At 41.8% G+C, this 19,432-nt stretch overlaps 2 protein-coding genes across 8 annotated transcripts; both read right to left on the reverse strand.

Annotated features, from left to right (window-relative positions):
- Positions 1 to 204: 204 nt before the first annotated feature.
- yod1 (YOD1 deubiquitinase) lies at positions 205 to 6,706 on the reverse strand. The gene is made up of 3 exons (XM_061687766.1): positions 6,652 to 6,706; positions 5,129 to 5,341; positions 205 to 3,584 (listed from the first exon to the last, which is right to left on the reverse strand). Exons 2-3 carry the CDS (start codon positions 5,334 to 5,336, stop codon positions 2,878 to 2,880), a joined length of 915 nt encoding a protein of 304 aa, XP_061543750.1. The 5' UTR covers positions 5,337 to 5,341; positions 6,652 to 6,706; the 3' UTR covers positions 205 to 2,877.
- Positions 6,707 to 7,933: 1,227 nt separating this feature from the next.
- On the reverse strand, positions 7,934 to 18,670 carry LOC133408341 (6-phosphofructo-2-kinase/fructose-2,6-bisphosphatase 2-like). Of its 7 annotated transcripts, none has more exons than XR_009769295.1 (17): positions 18,553 to 18,670; positions 18,352 to 18,421; positions 17,583 to 17,708; positions 16,974 to 17,070; positions 16,372 to 16,438; positions 16,202 to 16,276; positions 15,798 to 15,854; positions 15,575 to 15,699; positions 14,145 to 14,352; positions 12,557 to 12,703; positions 12,341 to 12,445; positions 11,102 to 11,231; positions 10,946 to 11,008; positions 10,695 to 10,760; positions 9,411 to 9,562; positions 9,193 to 9,215; positions 7,934 to 9,037 (listed from the first exon to the last, which is right to left on the reverse strand). XR_009769295.1 is itself a non-coding variant. In XM_061687117.1 (17 exons), exons 2-15 carry the CDS (start codon positions 18,410 to 18,412, stop codon positions 9,480 to 9,482), a joined length of 1,410 nt encoding a protein of 469 aa, XP_061543101.1. In that variant the 5' UTR covers positions 18,413 to 18,421; positions 18,553 to 18,670; the 3' UTR covers positions 7,934 to 9,037; positions 9,193 to 9,215; position 9,479. The 7 variants fall into 7 exon arrangements, 3 of the variants coding, with proteins under 3 accessions (XP_061543101.1, XP_061543100.1, XP_061543103.1); XM_061687117.1 differs by having other exon boundaries at positions 9,479 to 9,562; XM_061687116.1 differs by lacking the exons at positions 9,193 to 9,215; positions 9,411 to 9,562 and adding an exon at positions 9,876 to 10,043 and having other exon boundaries at positions 10,696 to 10,760.
- Positions 18,671 to 19,432: the final 762 nt, after the last annotated feature.

Raw genomic sequence — 19,432 nt, forward strand, 5'->3', positions numbered from 1 at the left:
TAAGCGCCTATTTTGTTTACCTCGTTTTAATTTCTCTTTGTGCCGCTTGTCTCTTCATCTCTCATTTCTGTCCTCAGAGTACGTTCCGTTTACCCATTAGGGAAAAACATGGATCAATTTATATATTTTTTTACACATCATTTTTAATTATAAAAAAATAGGATCTGTCATAAAAGTCTTGGAAACACTTTTATTTACGGTCTCCATACTTTCCCAGACATGGAAATTTATGAAATCAAATTCCATACCTTTGTAGAAACTCTGCTCATTAAGACACAACACTGGAGGAAGAACAAAAAAAAAAAAAGTCAAGTAAATCCAGTTGTCATGTAATGTTTGGTGTGCAACATTCATGGAAGAGTTGTGATGAGAACTTGTGAAAGGCCAGCTGAAAAGTGACAACAAAAATTACAGCATTTCACATTAAAACAAGAAAATCCTAACATGATTTTTTTGGGCAACTTAAAAGTAACAAGTGTCGACATTTTCACATCACATTATTTAAAAGTCACAACAAAAGAAAACTCAGTTTTGTCTACAGCACCATTATTTGTCAAAAAAAAAAACAATCACTTCAAGTTTCGCAATCTCAAGGAACCAACCGGAAAGTCAAAGAAAATCAACAGTTCAAACAACAAACTAAAACCTTTAAAAAAAAGCCTCAAAAGTCAAACCATCTTGTGTAAGGTTACTTTTCACCTTTGTGCTTTTTGTTATGAAGAAGCGTATTAGTGTTCTGATAAGCACAGCAACAAACATAACCACGTAGGCCAGGAAAGGACCTTAACGGGAATCCTTAAAGGGTGAGGAGTTTTCCTTACTTTCAGTCTTGTTCATCGTTAAGAAGCAGGTTGCTAAAGAGAAACGACCTGGGCGAGAATCAAAGCATTGTGACGTACACTTTAAACGAGGCACGCTCGCTCCGTTCATTTGAAGGTTACACGGCTCGGTACGTACCGCACCCGTACATTTTGGCCACTTTTTCATCCACAGGCACATTAGAAATTATGTAGCTCAGTAGTAACAATATTAGATACATCATATACTGTATTTATAAGGCTTTGGGGTGGCTGCCGTTCTCTCATTCGCTTAAAACCCCGGAAATTTATTTTTAGCGTGAACGAAAGCTTATGTGCATTTTGTCTGACTGTAATCTGCGACGGCGATTCAAATTTGGAATCGCAGCAAAAACAGTGGCGCGGTTACCAAAACACGCATACAGTGCAACAATTAAGGTTTTAGAATTGTCAGAAATTGGGATTTTTTTTTTTAAAACATTTCCTATTGTTTTGATATGAGAACTTAAAAGTCTGTCACGGAAACAGCACTTTGGTGCTTCTGCCGTTTCTCGCGTTGTCGTCTTTTTTTTAGTTGTGTGTCTGTAACGGTGGACCTCCAAGGCGTGAACAGCTGAGAAGCAAACGAGTCTACCATGTAGATTAGAAAACGGTGACCAATATGGATTCAGTGTTGAACAGTGAAAGAAAAAAACGGCATTAATGGGAAAAAAAAAAGCGTAAGAACTCAAGAGGTTTTTTGTGGATGATGTGAGGTAGACCAGCGATTCCCAACCACTGTGCTGTGGCAATTTCATTGAGTTGGGCTGAAAATTATTATTATTTTTTTTTAACTTGATCATCCATGCCAGCAACATATATTGACAGGCAGAACAATTTACAGAGTTCCCTTGCTATATCGCAGTTCACCTATAGCGGATTCAGTGCATTGCGGGGCTTTTTTCATATTGCGGATATTTCACCATATTGCGGGATTTTGATCATCGCTTTCGAGTCTAAAACAAAACTGAAAATTTTATAAAACATTTCGTAATTTCTCATGCATGCACGCGTCCCCCAAAATTGTTTTCAAGTCAATAGAGCCCATTATACATGGGTACTGTATAAAGAAAATGAAACATTTGTTTGCATTGTGTAACTGGACTGGATACTACAGGTTGTGAAAAAAAGTGTACTTTCATTCAAATATATGTAATGTCTAACAATACAAATTCATATAATGGTACATTTACACCGCTCAGGAAGGGGGAATAACGAGAAATTAGAAGATTATTATTATTATTTTTTTTAAACCGTTGACTGTCCCGACACAAGGATAAAAAATAACAAATAAATACAAAATCCTGTCAGCTCATGCACGCTACTATGCGGATTTCATCCATTGTGATGGCTGGTCCAGAACCTAACCCCCACGCTAAACGAGATTACGGTAATGCTCTTCCACTAGACGGTACTTTATGTATATCCACCTGTTGCCGTTCATACAACAGAATACACATCCAATTGATGCCACCCCCCCTCCCTCCTCCCGTACAAAGATTATAATTGCCTTTAGTTGTTATAAATTGGCACCTTCAACATAAACATGGTTCCTTGGCACCAAAGCACTATTATTAGATGGTACTTTGGCCCTGTCTTAAGTTTTCCATGGCACCAGATGTCAGAAGAGGGCATCAAAGGCAAGTCCTACTTTTATAGGAGACAGGGCTTTGGTGGCTCCTACCCGCACTTCGACAGTTTTTTGGTGCCAGGATGCCACAAAATAAAACCAAAGCACTACTTTTCTAGTACTAGACAGCTTTTAGCTCTTTCTCTACTTTTCTATTAGAGCGGGCTTTTGTGGGATCTTCATTGTTTCAGAAAGAGCACATATAGGTTCAGCGGTTAAAAAAAAAAAATGTAAATTGCGAATAGATAGGGAAACACCGTACATACTTTCTATGACATTTTTGTTTGGTGGCGTGCTGTGAGATTTCTCTTATGTAAAATACGTGCCTTGGCTCAAGAAACGTTGGGAAACACCGAGGTAGACGGCCACAGACGTGGAGGAGTGGCACAAGAAACAAAGCAAGTAAATGTTTCAGACTTCGCCAAAATTGGTATGACCGGTCTCCCTGGCGTGCTCTCGCGCCTCCTTCTGTCCCACCAGGCCCGTCTGGCACACCATGCAGCGCAGCGCGAAGCGGTTGACGTCCGTGAACTGCCGCTTGCGGCGGGCCTCGTCGGCCAGCTCCAGGGCCTGCGCCAGGATGACGTCGTCGCCGGTGGAGAAGACGGTCTGAGGGGGCGGCGGGGCACCACGCGAGCCCGGCGCCTCCCTCTGCAGCGGGTCGTAGTGGATGCCGTCGTAGATGAGCAGCACACGCTTGCGGTAGCCGGCATCCTCGCCGAAGCGATCCACGCGCACCGTCTGCGTATCCACCACGCAGATCTCGCACTGGTAGAACTTGGACAAGATGGACACCTCGATGGCGCCTCCCCACGTGTCGTCGCGCCGGATCCAGGCGCAGTAGTCCTCGTTGCTCTTGCCCAGAACCGCCTCAGAGTACGCCGCGGGGTCGCTGGACACGATCTGGGCGATGAGGCCACGCAGCTCCGGGGCACACGCCGGGTCGTACACGCCGCCCTCCACCACGTAGTTGACGCTGGTGAACAAGCACGAGTTGTCGGCCGGCACCGTGCGGCGCGCCAGCACCGGCATGGCGCTCAGGCGAGGCGTTTTGGTCACGGCGAGATGGTCGCCCAGCTTGGGCTTGTTTTTCTCCTCTTCCACAATGAGCGTGTCGCCTGTGGGCGTTGACAAGACCACATTAATACAGTGGGAACCGCCAACGCCTTTTCCCTTCAAAAATACAGTGCAATGAAAAAGTATTAAGGCCCTTCTCCAATTTTTATATTTTTGCACTGTTTCCCCACTTTAAGATCATCAAACAAATGTATCAGTTAAACATAACCCAAGTGAACTTAAAATGCAGATTTTACTATTCAAAGTTACCTGGCACTGTGTGAAAAAGTAATTAACCCCATTGTACAATCATGAATTGTGGCTAATAATTTTTGGTTGAGTTTCACTGATAACACCCAAGCCTGATTACCTCCAGACCTGTCCAACAGAATCTGTCCCGACTTACTCTTGCGCCAAAAAAAAAAAAAAAAAAAAAAAAAAACATTTGAATGATTTCCAAGACTTTTGGGAGAATATTATATGGACCGACGAGATGAAAGTTGAGCTTTTTTGGAAGGTGTGTGTCTCGTTACATCTGGCGTAAATGAAGCACAGCGTTTCAGAAAAAGAACATCGTACCAACAGTGATGGTCTTGGGCTGCTTTACTCCTTCAGGACCTGGACAACTTTCAAATCCTGAAGGAGAACGTTCAGCCATCAGTTTGTGATGTTAAGCAGAAACGTACTTGGGTTCTGCAGAAAGATAACGATCCAAAACACAACCGCAAGTCAACTTCTAAATGGCTTAAAAAAAATAAAAAAATAAAGCTTTTGGAGTGGCTTAGTAAAAGACCAGACTTGAATCCCATGACCTTAAAATGCTGAATTCAAACAATTCTGGAAGTAAGAGTGGGCCAAAATATCTCCACAGAGATGTGAACGACTCATTGCCAGTTATAGAAAACGCTTGATTTCAGTTGTTACTGCTGTGGATGGCCCAACTAGTTATTAGGTCTAGGAGGCCATTACGTTTTCACACAAGGCCAGGTAACTTTGATTTTTTTTTTTTCTCTTAAAAAATGAAATCACCATTTAAAAACAGCATTTTAAGTTCACTTTGGTTTTATTTGTTTAATATTTACATTTGTTTGATGATCTTAAAGTGGCAAAGATGGGCAAACTATACAATAATTTGATAATGGGGTCAATACGTTTTTATGGCACATCTACAAAATACAGATTTTATTTTATGAAAAATACTTTTTTCTTAAAACAAATCTGACGTTTTTTCTCTTGAAAATAGGTTGTTTGTTGTTCTTGAATATTTTCAAGAACTTGGATAACTATTTTTTTTTTTTTTAAAAAGGTATTTTGGGGCTGGGGGGAATAATTATTTATTTTTTAAGCTAAAATGGCTTTTTGTGGTTTTCAGGAAAAAAAATAGCAAAAAGGCATAATTTTGTGAGAACATGTGCTGTGTCCCCTTCTCAAATTCTTTTTTTTGCATAGTTTTTCCACTTTAATGTTTAAGAGCATCAAACAAATGGAAATATCAGACAAAGATAACCCAAGTAAACATAAAATTCAGTTTTTAAATGTTGATTTCATTTATTCAGGAAATAATTAACGACCCTAACCTAGAAGTCAAAACTACAATAATTCCTACCAGACTTGATGGGGTAGTCCTTGAGATGAGCGTCCCCGTTGCGCAGGTCCAGGCTGGAAGGTGGGTAGCCCACCATGATTTTCTGCACCTCACACGGGATGCCCGTCAGCTCCTCCACTTTGCTTTTTAATTCTTGCACGCACGACTGGTGAGTCAAGCCTTGCATGACGTGACTACCGTTTTTGGTCTTACAGCGAAGACGCAACATCCTGCCTAACAGGGTGGGGGGATATGGAAAATTTACAACAGCAACGATGACGCGCTCGCATTAGAGTTTGGACGAAAGGTTTATAACGCTCGTTCTCGACGGCATCTACCCTCCCGACATTTTCTGACATCTTAAAGACCAAACCAAAAAAGGACCACAAAATCATAATCAATTTCTGTTTTGCATTTTCTAAGCTGTCAATTTGCCCCGTTTTTGAATGAATTGATAGAAATGGAAAAATGTTTATCAGATTCATAAAAAAAAGTCAACACATAAACTGAATAATAAAATAATCATTAGCTGCAGCCCGAGTGAACATGTTCCCTCCAAATGGCGATCTTTGTCCCGTTATCCTCATCAAGGTAAAATGTCACACAACCTAAATAAAACTTTTTTACTTGAACATAGGCCTTTTTTCCCCCTAGAATATAAAACTTCAATATACAACCTTTTCCTAAACTGTCTAAAAAAAATTACAATCTAAAATATACCTTTTTTTTAAAAATTGATTAAAAAAAACTTTCCTAAAATGATACGACTTTTTATTTGAAGATATGACTTTCCTTTTGAAAGTGCTGTATTATCTTTTTTTCAACAGCACGAAAAAGATTCTTGAATTTTTTTATTTTTTTTTCATTTAAAATATGCAACTTTGACCCCTTTGAACCTATAGATTACCCCCACCCTCCAAAAAATAAATCTATTTTTTTTTGTTGTTGACATATTCCAGGTTTCGTAGAAAAATGGCATTTAAATAAAAAAATATTCTATGACAAAAAAAAAAAAAAACGCCTTTCCTAAGTAACGATTTTTGTTTTTGAAAATGAAAATCCTTTTTCGTAGAAAACGAGCTTTTGGGGGGGGGGGGGGGGGGTAGTTTTTAGTGTCACAAATTAGGACTTGTGACACGATTGTTTACTAATCTGCTGATGACAAAAAACGACCTGACAGCAACAGTTTTGCTTTGTTTTGCTCAGACGCTTCACTGCTTTAACATGTCAGCGCGACAACTTGCATTGTTTTGGTCACCTATGTCGCATTTAAGCGTCAAATAAACTTCATGCAAAGATTATTATCCTTATTCTGAAGCGAATAGCGGCGTACCCACCACTATATGTATGTCGAGCCAAGCTAATCTGGGCTAGCATGCTAACCTGTCCATTAACTTAGCCTTCAATGAACATTTCCCCCTCCGAGCTGTTGTCTTCGTCCGGTCAAACGTCCTCGAGGTAAAACGTGACGCGAGCGAGCACATTTAATGACAGCCGCGACAACTTAATTGTTTCTACTTCTTTTTTTAAATTTTTTTTTTTACCTGCAGTCACCCGATTCCAGCGCCTCGAACAATGCACACACCGCTCAGCCACCGAGGGGCGTGACGTCAAACGCGTGCGCCTGACGTCAAGACGCGACCAATACCGTAAATTCTCTAATAGCTCACAAACGTGGGATTGTTACCGTGGCATTTGGCAACACGTGTGCCCATTTCAAACAAACAAACAAAATAACTCTCACGTTTCGTCATGTAGTCAAAGTTAAGGAAAAAAATAAGCCTTACATTTTAGAACTCATACTATAGCCAATCCCCCCCAAAAACATTTTTGACAAAATATTTATAAGAATTCATAAAAGTTGCTGCAGTTCTTTCTCAAACCTTTTATACACCAAGTAACACCACAAAAAAGTACTTCGCTCTTCAAGTACTACCATCATTTCATGATCATTTTAGTTTTAGGATATAAAAATTGGATCATTATGGATGGTTTGAACATTGTATGAGTTTTCGGCTACACTGAAGGAGCTGCAGAAATGTCCTGCAAGTACTGGAAAATACAAAAGTGCATGAGACAAGGTAGTCCGGCTTCCTCCCAAATCCCCAAAACATGCATCGGAGTTTCAGTGAAAATTCTAAATTGGTGTGTCAAACATACGTCCCATGGGCCAAAACCGGCCCACTACAGGATACAATCCGGCCTGCAGGATGAATTTGGAAGTGAAATTATTATGCTTGTGTAGAAAATGGAGTTTTCACAACTTGATTGAATTTTAAAGTGCAATACTATATTTTTCAGGTCCAAATACCTGTGACGCAAAGTTTTGTGCCTTACAATACAATCACTGTGATCAGTTATTATGCGCACATGTAGATGGAAAACTGCAGCAAATATTTCTCAAGAAATCTGAGTTTGTTTTTAAAAATGTTTTTTTTTTTTTTTAAATGTAATTCTAAAGATTTGACAAATGTACTTATTTTGAGTTGAAATAAAACAAAGGGAAAATGATTATTTATTATGATGTATGTTATGATTTCAGTGGTCCGGCCCCTTTGACATCAAATTAGGCTGTATGTGGCTCCTGAACTACAACGAGTTTAACACCCCTGCTGTCCAAAGGTGTAAATGTGAGTGTGAATGGTTGTTTGCCTCCGTGTGCTGGCGACGAGTCCAGGGCGGACCCAGCTTCTCTCGCCCAAAGTCAGCCGTGAGAGCCTCGAGCTCCCCTGTGACCTTAATGATAGAAGTTATAGAAAAGAGATCATATTGATATTCAACAAGCCACTCAGTATGAAGTGCAATACAAGTTATTTAATTGCAATTTCAAAATATGACCAAAAGACGTGCAAGTACAAGCAAGTTCGACAATACAGTAAAGTTAATATTTTCAGATTGATTCCCTTTTATCAAAAGCACGAGTATCTGCTTCCAACAGACCACACCGTCTTTCGCGATTATTCTTTCATTCAATGAAAAACCTGCATAGAATTGTCAGAATATATAGATAACTGTATTTAAAAATGGGGACATGAACACAAGTGTTTCTTAATTAAATAGCAAGCCCACAGTAAATAAATGCGGCATAACAATTAAGAACACTAGTTTATATTACACTAATTTAATACATTTTAGGCACAGGAAATATGTTTTTTTGAATACTTGGAACTTTCTTCAGTAAATATGTAGAAATAGAAGAAAATATTAGACCACCCCCCTTGTTTCTTCAATTTCTTGTTCGTTTTAATGCCTTGTACCATTACAATGGACACGACAAAAATGCCCCTGAGTGATTCCACAGCTTTTAAATTCAACTCTTATGATCTATTTTTCTTGTCAACAAATGTACCTTTAGTTGTACCAAGCAAGCAATAAATCCAAGAAACAAGGGTGGGCCAATCATTTTTGTCCTTGACTGTATTTTTATTCTATTCAAAAAAAGTTCAATGAAGGGCTATGATGTTGATCAGCAGATTAAAATGTTACACGCTGGATTAACACCAATGCTTTTCTATCTTTGGAACATGTTGCACAAAGTATTTATAACACCGAGATCATCTTCTGAGCAAAAAGCATGCAGAGACAAAGATATGACACAAATACTGATATTGCCGATGTGCTTGGTGAGTATGACCACGAGGTTTTCATCGAATGCTTCATTTGGCATATCTGTATATTTATGGGTATACATGCCAGGGCAAAAATGTCTGCCTCACACTTGAAAGGTTCTGGGTTTGAATCTCAGCTTGCGAGGGATTTCTCAAACTGTGCTTTAGTTTCGTTGGATTGTGCAGGCGTGCCTACTGTTTTGGAGTCAAGGCACCAGTATACACATTTTGCGCAAGCGTCTTTCTTTACGTTCACTCAGAAGCGGACGCAGCCGCTCGTTTCTTCGGGGTCGTCCAAGTCGATTCCTTCGCACAGGGAGCCCTGCAAAGCAAAAACATTTTGAACAACCGTGCAAGATGCCCCATTTGGCGTGAGTGCAAAGGTGACCGAGGCACGCTTGCAATGAGATGAGTCGAATAAAGCGGCGAAGAAGAAGAAGAGGAAAAAGGAGTGTTGGCGACATCCAAAATACTCACAAACAGACGCTTCCTATGCAAGGCTGTAAGGTTTAAAGACAGAAAGAGAGAAACAGAATAGAAATGTAGACAACAACAACAAGGCAGACATACAAATATGAACATGCTTTTTTTTGTCTTCCGTAAATGCAAACATTTTCAGTAGTGTTTCCTGCTGGTTCGTGAACATGCAGCCAAACAAACAAAATACGGCACTTCACAAGCTTTATTTTCTTTACCTATGTGAGCAATTTATGTTCTCCTTCACCCTATCCCAGAAAAAAACGGAATGGTCCCATCCTCTTACATCAGGGGTACTCAGTGGGCGCCCGCCCGGGCCGCGTCCGGCCCACCGGCAGCCTCGTTGTGGCCCCCAACAAACGAGATCCGGCCAGCGCGCAGTCGAAAGAGAATAATAGGAATTGAAACAGATTATTTAATCAATTTTCACCCATCTCAGGGAACCGCCATCTTGGGCAATATCCCCCTCTGCTGCCGACCGAAATTAACGTCACAACTACCCTCGCCCTAACTGAAAAAGTGTTTACCTCGGTACGTGTTTTGTTAGGGTTCTTATTTGGTTATTCTTTCTCAGAAAACTACACATACACGCACGCACACACAGAGTGAAACATGGCGGGGGTGAGGGGCGGGTCTAGATGTGACGACGGGGATGGGAGGGAACCGGCGGAGGCGACACTGACTTGGCTCGGCCGTCCCTCGGGCATCAGAGCCGACGGCGTGGGGGCGAGGGGCAGCCAGGGCCGGTTGCCCGCGCTGTACAGCCGGGGACGCTTGACCTGGTCGTGACTGGACAAGGGCGTGTAACTATTCCGCCGGAGTAAGAGGGCAGAGTCCTTGGGGATTTCACCCTGATAGTTGTGGGTGGGAAAAAGAAAATGTATAGCTGGGAAGTGGAAGGTGGGGCACAGATGGGACAACTCACTGGACATACTCAGAATTTGTCGGAAAAGGAAGAAAGGATGGATGCTAATAGAGTCGGGATGCAACCGGAGCAATGTCGATGGTATAATCACTCATTTCATCAGCTCAACAAAATGCATCGGGCCACAAAGACGAAGAAGGAAGGAAAGGAAGAAAAAGAGTCGCAGTAGCAACAGTCATTGTGCTTTCGGACAAACGTGGAGATGTAGACATTAAACGGGGGTCCTCGGTTCAAAGCGGAGTTCCGTTCCTACAGTGGCGGTATAATCCATATTTGTACACTATGTCGTTCTGAATGTGCTATCACTAAAAACCGAGTGGTAAAGACATAAGTACAATAACTATTTGGATGAAACATTTGCAGGCCATATATATCATTTTTTTTGTTTTCATCCCAAAATGAGCCACATTTCTTTCCTCACCCATGACAACAAAAAGACACACTATACATGCTTTTCATTGGACAGTACAGTGATTATATTAAAATGACAATATAAATCAATGAATTATAATTAAAACAATTTTTGGGGGTGTGAAAAGTCCATCCCTAAGATGGAATATTGGTGGCGCATAACTTACAAGTGGTCGGTCGCGATGCGTGTTCACTGCCTCCACATTGAGATAAAACATTTCCACTTTACAACCTGGAGGAGAGAAATATGCAGTATATTAAAATACACACACAAATATATATATATATATATATATATAATATAATGTTATTTTTGCAGAAACAAACAAAAGTAGGTGAATTTGTGAATAACGACGGAAGAATCAACTGGGGTTCACTGTCAACCACAAATAATAATAATAATAGATGATTATCTACCATACGCCACCGGGGTGAGCTTGAGGACGGTGTGGAGCGGACATTTCATGTAGGGAAGATCTTCTGTGATGGGAAGAAATCGAGGACATAATCAGCATCATAGTCAGCGCGTGGCGCCGCATTAAAGAAGCGTCAGGCGCCTCGGACTGCACACACCTGCACTTTTGTCCAGGAAGTAAGCAAGCAGACAGCGCATGACCGCCTGGTGGCAGACCACCAGCACGTTGCCTTGTCTCTCCAGCTCCATGATGACCGGCTCCAGACGCTGGACCAGGTCCTGGTACGACTGGAGGAGCATGCAAGGTCACCTCTACGGGTTTATTCGGATCACACATGCACAGAGCTCATCTTGTGTTCAGAAAAAAAATATTACGAATAAAATCATTCTAAACAAGACTATTAGTTCAGTGGAACCTCCAAAGTCAAACTGTCAGTGCCATCATCAAAAATTAACAAATGCGCATGCAGTGTCTTGAGTCACATTTAACATTATTAACTGTCGTAGTGTAAAGAGATGTTAATCACTGCCTAGCAAAATTAAAATGAGGTAAAACTGCTCACCCTTTGAACATGGACCAGATTTTTTGTTAACATTTTTTGTTTCTTTTTTCAATGCTATTATAATGGCTACCAATTCTATGCAGAATTTTGCTATTTGTGCTCGGGTCCAGTCTGTCCACTTTGCATTCATTTATAATAGAATTACAATAAATAAATATACATATATACAGTGGAACAACACGATTCATGGAGGATAGTGAAAGCAACACATGTAGATGGAGAAAAACAATTCTCACACCCATATATTCTTTATCCTCTGCAAAAAACTGCTTGGACTATTATTGCAGCTTAGTGAGTCACTAAATTGTAACATGTTCTTCTCGTATGGCTGTATTATACTGCCCACTGGTGGCGAGGAGCACACACCAGAAAGCAGGTAACACTGTAATGGCATTTCCATTCATTTCAATTAGGAACAGTTGATTTATGATACGAGTGTTTTGAGTTATAAGCATGGGCACACACCTAATTCAACTTGTAATCAAGGCAGCACTAATGCAAATGTTTTTTTTTTAGAAAGCAATTAATACATGACCAAGAAAAAAAGTAGGAAAAAAAGTTGGATATTTTGCTGTTTCTGGTTCTGTTGTTATCATCACATTTTTCACCTTCTGTGGTGGCATTATATAAGCAACCCCTCCCACAAATTATATAGTTTTTTTTAAACTAAGAAGAAGCACTTGTGTGAGTTACAATGCTTTGAACTCCAAGGTTTGTATGACTTTCGAAAAATATTTTCCTAAACATTTTGTGGCTACTTTTGGGGTGTTGGACATTGGAGGGTCCACAGTTCGGGTGTTTTGTGTTTCCCATGTGGCGGGTGTCATCAGTCACCTCCCCGCCGGGGTAACGATAGTGATATTTGTCCTTGTCCCTCAACGCAAACTCCTCCGGGAACGCCCTCTGGATCATCTCGTAGGTCATCTCCTCGCACACGCCCTGGAACCCCCCCCCCCCCCCCCAAAAAAAAAAACAAACAAAATCATTTTTGAATAGCATTCTTGTATCGGATCTCACTGCAGCTGTGAAATACGACGTCACTCCGCTGACCGCGTCAATCTCGTTGAGTATCTTCCACTGTTCGTAGGGGACGGCCAGCTCCTCCGCTGTCTGTATGGTGCGTCTCAGCTGGCTCGTCCACACCTTCAAATCTGACAGTTCGTGCTCCTCGATGAACTTTCGAAGCGCACGGGCGAACTAAAACAAAAAAAGAAGGAGCTATTTTCCATCCATCCATTTTATATCGTTTATCCGAGGTCGGGTCACGGGGGCAGTAGCTTTAGCAGGGACGCCCAAGACTTCCCTCTCCCGAGCCACTTCTTCCAGTTCTTTTGGGGGGATCCCGAGGCGTTCCCAGGCCAGCTGAAGGACGTAGTATCTCCAGCGTGTCCTGGGTCGTCCCCGGGGTCTCCCAGGGAGGCGTCCGGGAGGCATCCGAATCAGATGGCCCAGCCCAGCCACCTCATCTGGCTCCTCTCGATGTGGAGGAGCAACGACTCTACTCTGCAATCCTCCCGGATGACCGAGCTTTTCACCCTATCTCTAAGGGAGAGCCCGGACACCTTGCGGAGGAAACTCATTTTGGCCGCTTGTATCCGGGACCTCGTTCTTTCGGTCACGACCCACAGCTCGTGACCATAGGTGAGGGTAGGAACGTAGATCGACCGGTAAATCGAGAGCTTCGCCTTCCGGCTTAGCTCCTTCTTTACCACAACGGATCGATACAAAGTCCGCATCACTGCAGACGCTGCACCGATCCGCCTGTCGATCTCCCGTTCCATTCTTCCCTCACTCGTGAACAAGACCCCAAGATACTTGAACTCCTCCACTTGGGGCAGGATCTCATCCCCGACCCAGAGAGGGCACGCCACCCTTTTCCGACTGAGGACCATGGTCTCAGATTTGGAGGTGCTGATTCTCATCCCAGCTGCTTCACACTCAGCTGCGAACCGCTCCAGTGAGAGTTGGAGATCACGGCTTGATGAAGAACCACATCATCTGCAAAAAGCAGAGATGCAATACTGAGGCCACCAAACCGGACTCCCTTTACGCCTCGGCTGCGCCGAGAAATTCTGTCCATAAAAGTTATGAACAGAATCTGTGACAAAGGGCAGCCTTGGCGGAGTCCAACCCTCACCGGAAACGAGTCCGACTTCCTGCCGGATATGCGGACTAAACTCTGACTCCGGTCTTACAGGGACTGAACAGCCCGTATCAGGGGGTTCGGTACCCCATACTCCCGAAGCACCCCCCAAAGGACCCCCGAGGGACGCGGTCGAACGTCCACAAAACACATGTAGACTGGTTGGGCGAACTCTCATGCATCCTCAAGGACCCTGCCGAGGGTGTAGAGCTGCTGCACTGTCCCACGGCCAGGACGAAAACCACACTGCTCCCCCTGAATCCGAGATTTGACTTCCCGACGGACCCTCCTCTCCAGCACCCCTGAATAGACCTTGCCAGGGAGGCTGAGGAGTGTGAATCCCCTGTAGTTGGAACACACCCTCGATTCCCCATTTTTAAAAAGGGGGACCACCACCCAGTCTGCCAATCCAGAGGCACTGTTAACGTAAATGGATTATATATATATGGATATAGATATATGGGGGGGCGGGGCTGATGAAGGATGGCGGCTTACCTGTTTCCCACGGGGAGATAGTTCTGAATCCCCTCCGATGCGGCCCTCGATGTTGTGGTCGCTCTCGCCATGGCGACACAGGTAGATGGAGTGCGAGTGCACGTGGATGTTCATGAGATAGTAGACGATCTTGCTCTGGATGTAGTCCTGTACCCGGTTCACCAGAAAGCGGCGGCCCACGTTCATCACCTTAATGAAAGACAGGTCCCTGCGAGCAGGGTGGCTCAATGTCAGCCTCTAGTGGCTGTTTACTGAATAACAAAATGTCTTGGACAACCCTGGAACACAACTTGAACTTTTTACACGACAAGGAACCTTGTAAAGATAGCTTCGGGTCTAAAATGGAGGACACATTGCTCACTACAAAGCAGAGTGATACCCTCCCCCCCTAAAATAAATAAATACATAAATAAACACAATTTAAAAAACCTTTTAAAAAATCCAACAAAATATCAAAAGTATTTTTTAAAAAGGTACCAAAGTAAGACGACTAAAATTGGCTGTTCATAGTGCTGTAGTGAAAATGTGCAACAGACAGCTCACTATAAAGCAAATAATACAATCTGATTTCCAAACAAAATAAATAAACATGTAATTAATATAAAATAATTTTAATATAATATGTTTTAAAAAAGCAGTTATTTATTTTTAAATGATTGAATAAAAATGAAATAAAACAAAAAAGTAAAACATTCGCCTTATTTTTGAAAATGTAATTTCTTTATTGTTTTTGTTATTAAATGTGTATTTATTTAAAGATAAAATAAATAAATACAAAAATAATTAAATAATTGAAATACAACACAAACAGTAAGGATCATTAATTTGATTACTTATTATTAAAACATATGAAAGTAAAAGGAAACACTTAAAATACATACCTCAATTTTCTATGATACTTATCCCTGAGGGAAATTTTCAAATAAATAAATCCAAATAAAATATAATTCAAAATAAAAATGATAATTAAATACAGTTATTAATTAGTTGGTTTCTTTTTGTAAGGGTACTATAATTATGTTTAGCTGAACAAATAAAAATCAACATTAAAAAAAAAAAATTCTTTATTATTCACGAGGGTCACTGGATCTTTTAAAATAAATAAAACTACAAATAAAATCCAATTTAAAATAAATATAATTACAAAATATTATTAAATATTTTTAGTTTTGCAAGATAGTACTGAAATAAATTTTAGATGAATACATAATTAAATAACATTTGAAATGAACAAATATATTCTTTATTTAAAGGTAATAAGTAAAAACGTTTTGAAAGATAAATATATGAAAATCAAATCAAATTAAGAAAAAAATTAAAGAGAATGTATTATTTGTTTTTTAAAATGTACTATAGTTAAAAAAATGAAATAAAAATAAAAAACTTGGAATGCACTGCAGGCATTGAGGTGTCTTTTCCATAAGTCTTACTTGTCATAATCATCAGGATCCAACGGTTGGTAAGTCACCTTGTAGCACTCGATCCGTTTCAGGAAGTCATCCATGACTCGCTCTCGGTGCCTTTCGGGGTAGTCCGGACTGGACACCTTGACTTCCTGTTTGGAGGTATTTGTCGGCATGTGAGCGTGCGGCTTATTACATAATAATCACTGCTTTGCAGTGTGGATAGGAATAGAAGCTTTCAGACGCCTACCATGATATTCGCAGCAATGACTTCTGGGTCGTCACACACCGACTCCACAAAGAACAGCTGTTGGCAAAAGGCCAGACCAACAGCATGACTCCCATGGAGCCGTTAAAAGGACACACTGTACAATACAGTGGTGTCATGAATTACAAATTTAATTCGTATCATATCTCAAATCATCTTTCCTGCGGAAATGAATGGAAATGCCATTAATCTGTTCCAGCGCTCCCCAAAAAAACACCAACAAAGAAAAATTTCAACATGTTTTTTGATCAGAAAAAATAGCACTCTACAGTATGGTGCGTTATAAAAACACACCATAATAACATAATAATCTTGAAAAATTCATAAGTCGGGTCACTTGTCATTTGTCGAGATACCGCTGTAGTTTATTTGTAGTTCGAACTCACCTTGAACGCGTTCTCCTTCGCAAACGCTTGAATGAGGTCTCGGCGCTCTCTTGTCGTGTTGGTTGCGTCGAAAACCTGACGACAAAAAAACTCTTGTGGGTCAGATGAGGATTAGCGCTGAGCCACATGTGCTTATGATAAAAGGAGAAAAGGATGGCGGCGGGACTCACAGCGATCTGACCGGCCTCGTCTGTCAGGTACACCTTCACATCCTGCAGGGCCACCAGCGCACACTGCCTGAAAGACAGAGAAAAGGAAATGTAGTTTCAAAAACTCCTTCCATATATTCCAAGTAGAGTTGTCTCGATTCGGTCACATCATTTTTGAAAGACTGTCTGTCTAATTTGATTTATTTTTGAAAACAGAGCTTGGTCAATTACTCACGGACTTTCGCTAGTTGCAGCAGCAAGATAAGGAATAGAGTGTGTAAAGCGTCATATTTGTTGATCCTTGGGGTATTTTGATGAACGGCATGTTATAGACATGTTATTAAACTCATTCACTGCCAGCCTTCCCAGTTGACATGGATATTTGACTTCTAAAGCCGTCAATGGCAGTGAATGTGTTAAATGTTCAAAATTGTGAAGAAGAAAAAAAGCACGTCATCCATGTTTATTTAAAATGTGAGCCAGCGCAAGTAAGGCGGCGAGAGACAGCTGCAGCTTTTACGTTCATATTGGGGTCACGATTTAGCAGTGGGAAAGCTGTCCGGGGTCTGACATGATTTCATAACAGCGCGCACACACGCACGGTGTTCGGGAGCAAAACTTACTTCCTGATCTTCATGGCCTCCTCGTTGTCGTGGCGGAAGAAGTCGTAGGACTTGTAGGCTCGGACGGCCTCTCGGCGGTACACGCCCAGGTTGAAGACTGCGGCGACACGACAGACGTGACATTGACAACGTGCTAAATTTATCAGCATCACAATTAAACGAGTCCTATTTTTAATCTGATATCACACGGAAACGTTGAGGGGGGTCACGCACAGTACAAACACTAACTTTAGGCTGACCAAGTGTCATGTAGACACATTGCACTTTATCTTTTTTGTTTTTTACATGAAATGATGCCACACTTTTCCCTTTTCTTTTCCAGAAGGTTTGCCCCTGACTCTCCGCCATTGCGCCGACTGTTTTCTACACATTGCGCTGAGTGCGTCTGCACTAAAAGTCCACGTGCAAAACGTGGACCCTGTGAAGTTCTGAGGCCGTGATTTTGAATCGATCTTTTTTTGGAATCGTGTTATTTGAGTAAATCTATTAAAAACTCATTCACGGGGGTTTTAAATGTTTGAAGAACAGCGGCAGTCGGAGAAATCCAGAAACGGCCTCACCGTGCGGCCGCACATATCGCGCATAGCAGAAACCAGCACTGCGTTCTACCTTTGGTGGGGACGCCAATCCAGTTGAGGTAGCGCGTGAGCTTCTTGGACACGTACGTCTTCCCTCGGGCGGGCAGCCCGATCATCACGATCACGGTGGGGGAATTTGTCATGTAGGACGCCCACGCTGCACGGCAGACAGGAACAATGTGAAACTACATTTCAATTCTATGAGGCGATGCATGACGGTAATAAAATACACAAAGACATAGGACGTCAGAGGTCGACTGAAATCTATCGTGCCTGGTACAATGATCAATGCAAATGAATTAGACGAACGTGTGCGTGAATCCCGCTTCTCTCGCCAAAAGCGTTTGTTTTGAATCGAGAATAACTTGGAAGTCGACAAACGGAAGGGAAGTCACTAAACGGATGTTTTGGGAGAATTCAATTGTATCGACTTGCATTCGACTTTTTTTTTTTTTTTTTTTTTTGAAGCAAAATCTGTTGTTGATAAGTTAATGATCGCTGTGGAAGATATGAAACACTAAATAGTAGAGAGAGAGAAAAAAGGTTGAGTAAATGCATCTTTACGGAGATAATCTTTTAATGCAATGTTTGCAGCTATTTGACTCCACGGTGAGTCAAAATATGAGAAACAGCTCTCAGAACGATGCAGTGCAGCTCTGCAACCACAAAAACAAACAAACGGAAAAAAACAACAACACAGTATTCAATGAATATCTCCAAGGAAGCATTATTACCACGTTTTGTTTTCTTCAAACACATGAGCCACAGGAGAAGCGGGTGTACCTAATGAATGGACTTACAGCATTTCTTCTCATTCATCCTCTCGTCTGCTTTCTTGGCGGCCGCTCGCCGGTTCGCCATGAGCGACGTCTGAACACAAATCACACAAATTCTGCAGAACGGTTCGTAACGCGAGAAACGTGTCGCACTGCCACATCACCGCTCCGAGGCTGCTGACGCTGGTGACGTAATCATCCCCGACAACCGAATCGTTCTCGTACCTCGTAAACGGAACGTCCGCGGAGCCGGTGCCGCTCGCTGGTCTCGGCGTGCCGGTTCGGTCGCACCGTCCTTGGGTACCGAGCGAGCCACCCTCCGCTGGTGCCCTTCCAAGCCGAGCGACTGACGGAGGTGTGCGGCTACGTCACAGCACCGCCATTACCGTAAAGCTGCTAATAGACGCGCCGACACCGTGACGACTTTTGAGGGAAAACAGAACATCAACAAGTACCGTAAACAGTACTTCAATAATGACTCGATTCGTTTATTGTATGTAAAAGTTCAATACAAATTGTGCTGAAATAAAAGTTTACCAACAGTTCAGAAAGATCATTTCTAAACCGTACTCAAAGTTAAATACAACTGAACTGTACTTAGGTAGCGGTTTTTTTCAATTTTTTTCCCATGTACTACTATACGGAGCCCGTGTGCCACTACACTTTGAGAATAGAACTTTGAGACAGTTTACGCTGACTTGAATGATTGAAAAAACTGCAATTGGCCAGCGACCAGTTCAGGGTGTACGCCACCGCTTGCCCGCAGTCAGCTGGGATAGGCTCCGGCACGCCCGCGACCCGAGTGAAGATGAGCGGTCCAGAAAATGAAAAATGATCCAAAAACTAAAGTTTTCACACATTTTTCTTTTAGTTTTAAGACCTAATGATTCATTTTTTAAATGCCCCTGTTCCGCTATTTAAGTATTTGCATGACATGTTATTGTTTATTTAATACACTTCTTGTAGATTTTGATATTTTTATGCATCTAAATGAATTAATTTGTTTTTGCTTTTTGTTGTTGTTCACGCAGTTTTTCCAGGCCAAGTGAATATTCAGTATCCCACCTTAGGAACGGAAACCCGTCGTAAACCCAGAATGCCTGTT

The sequence above is a fragment of the Phycodurus eques genome, chromosome 10 (assembly GCF_024500275.1).
Source record: "Phycodurus eques isolate BA_2022a chromosome 10, UOR_Pequ_1.1, whole genome shotgun sequence".
In the NCBI taxonomy this organism is placed as follows: domain Eukaryota; kingdom Metazoa; phylum Chordata; class Actinopteri; order Syngnathiformes; family Syngnathidae; genus Phycodurus; species Phycodurus eques.

Excerpts from the sequence above, each read along its gene's own strand:
- yod1 (XM_061687766.1), bottom strand. The coding sequence starts at position 5,336 with ATGTTGCGTCTTCGCTGTAAGACCAAAAACGGTAGTCACGTCATGCAA. Across the intron at positions 3,585-5,128 it reads GGACTACCCCATCAAGTCTG|GCGACACGCTCATTGTGGAA; the intron begins GTAGGAATTATT and ends CAACGCCCACAG.
- LOC133408341 (XM_061687116.1), bottom strand. The coding sequence starts at position 18,412 with ATGGCGAACCGGCGAGCGGCCGCCAAGAAAGCAGACGAGAGGATGAAT. Across the intron at positions 12,446-12,556 it reads TACTCAACGAGATTGACGCG|GGCGTGTGCGAGGAGATGAC; the intron begins GTCAGCGGAGTG and ends GGGGGGTTCCAG. Across the intron at positions 11,009-11,101 it reads CTTCCTGGACAAAAGTGCAG|AAGATCTTCCCTACATGAAA; the intron begins GTGTGTGCAGTC and ends TTCCCATCACAG.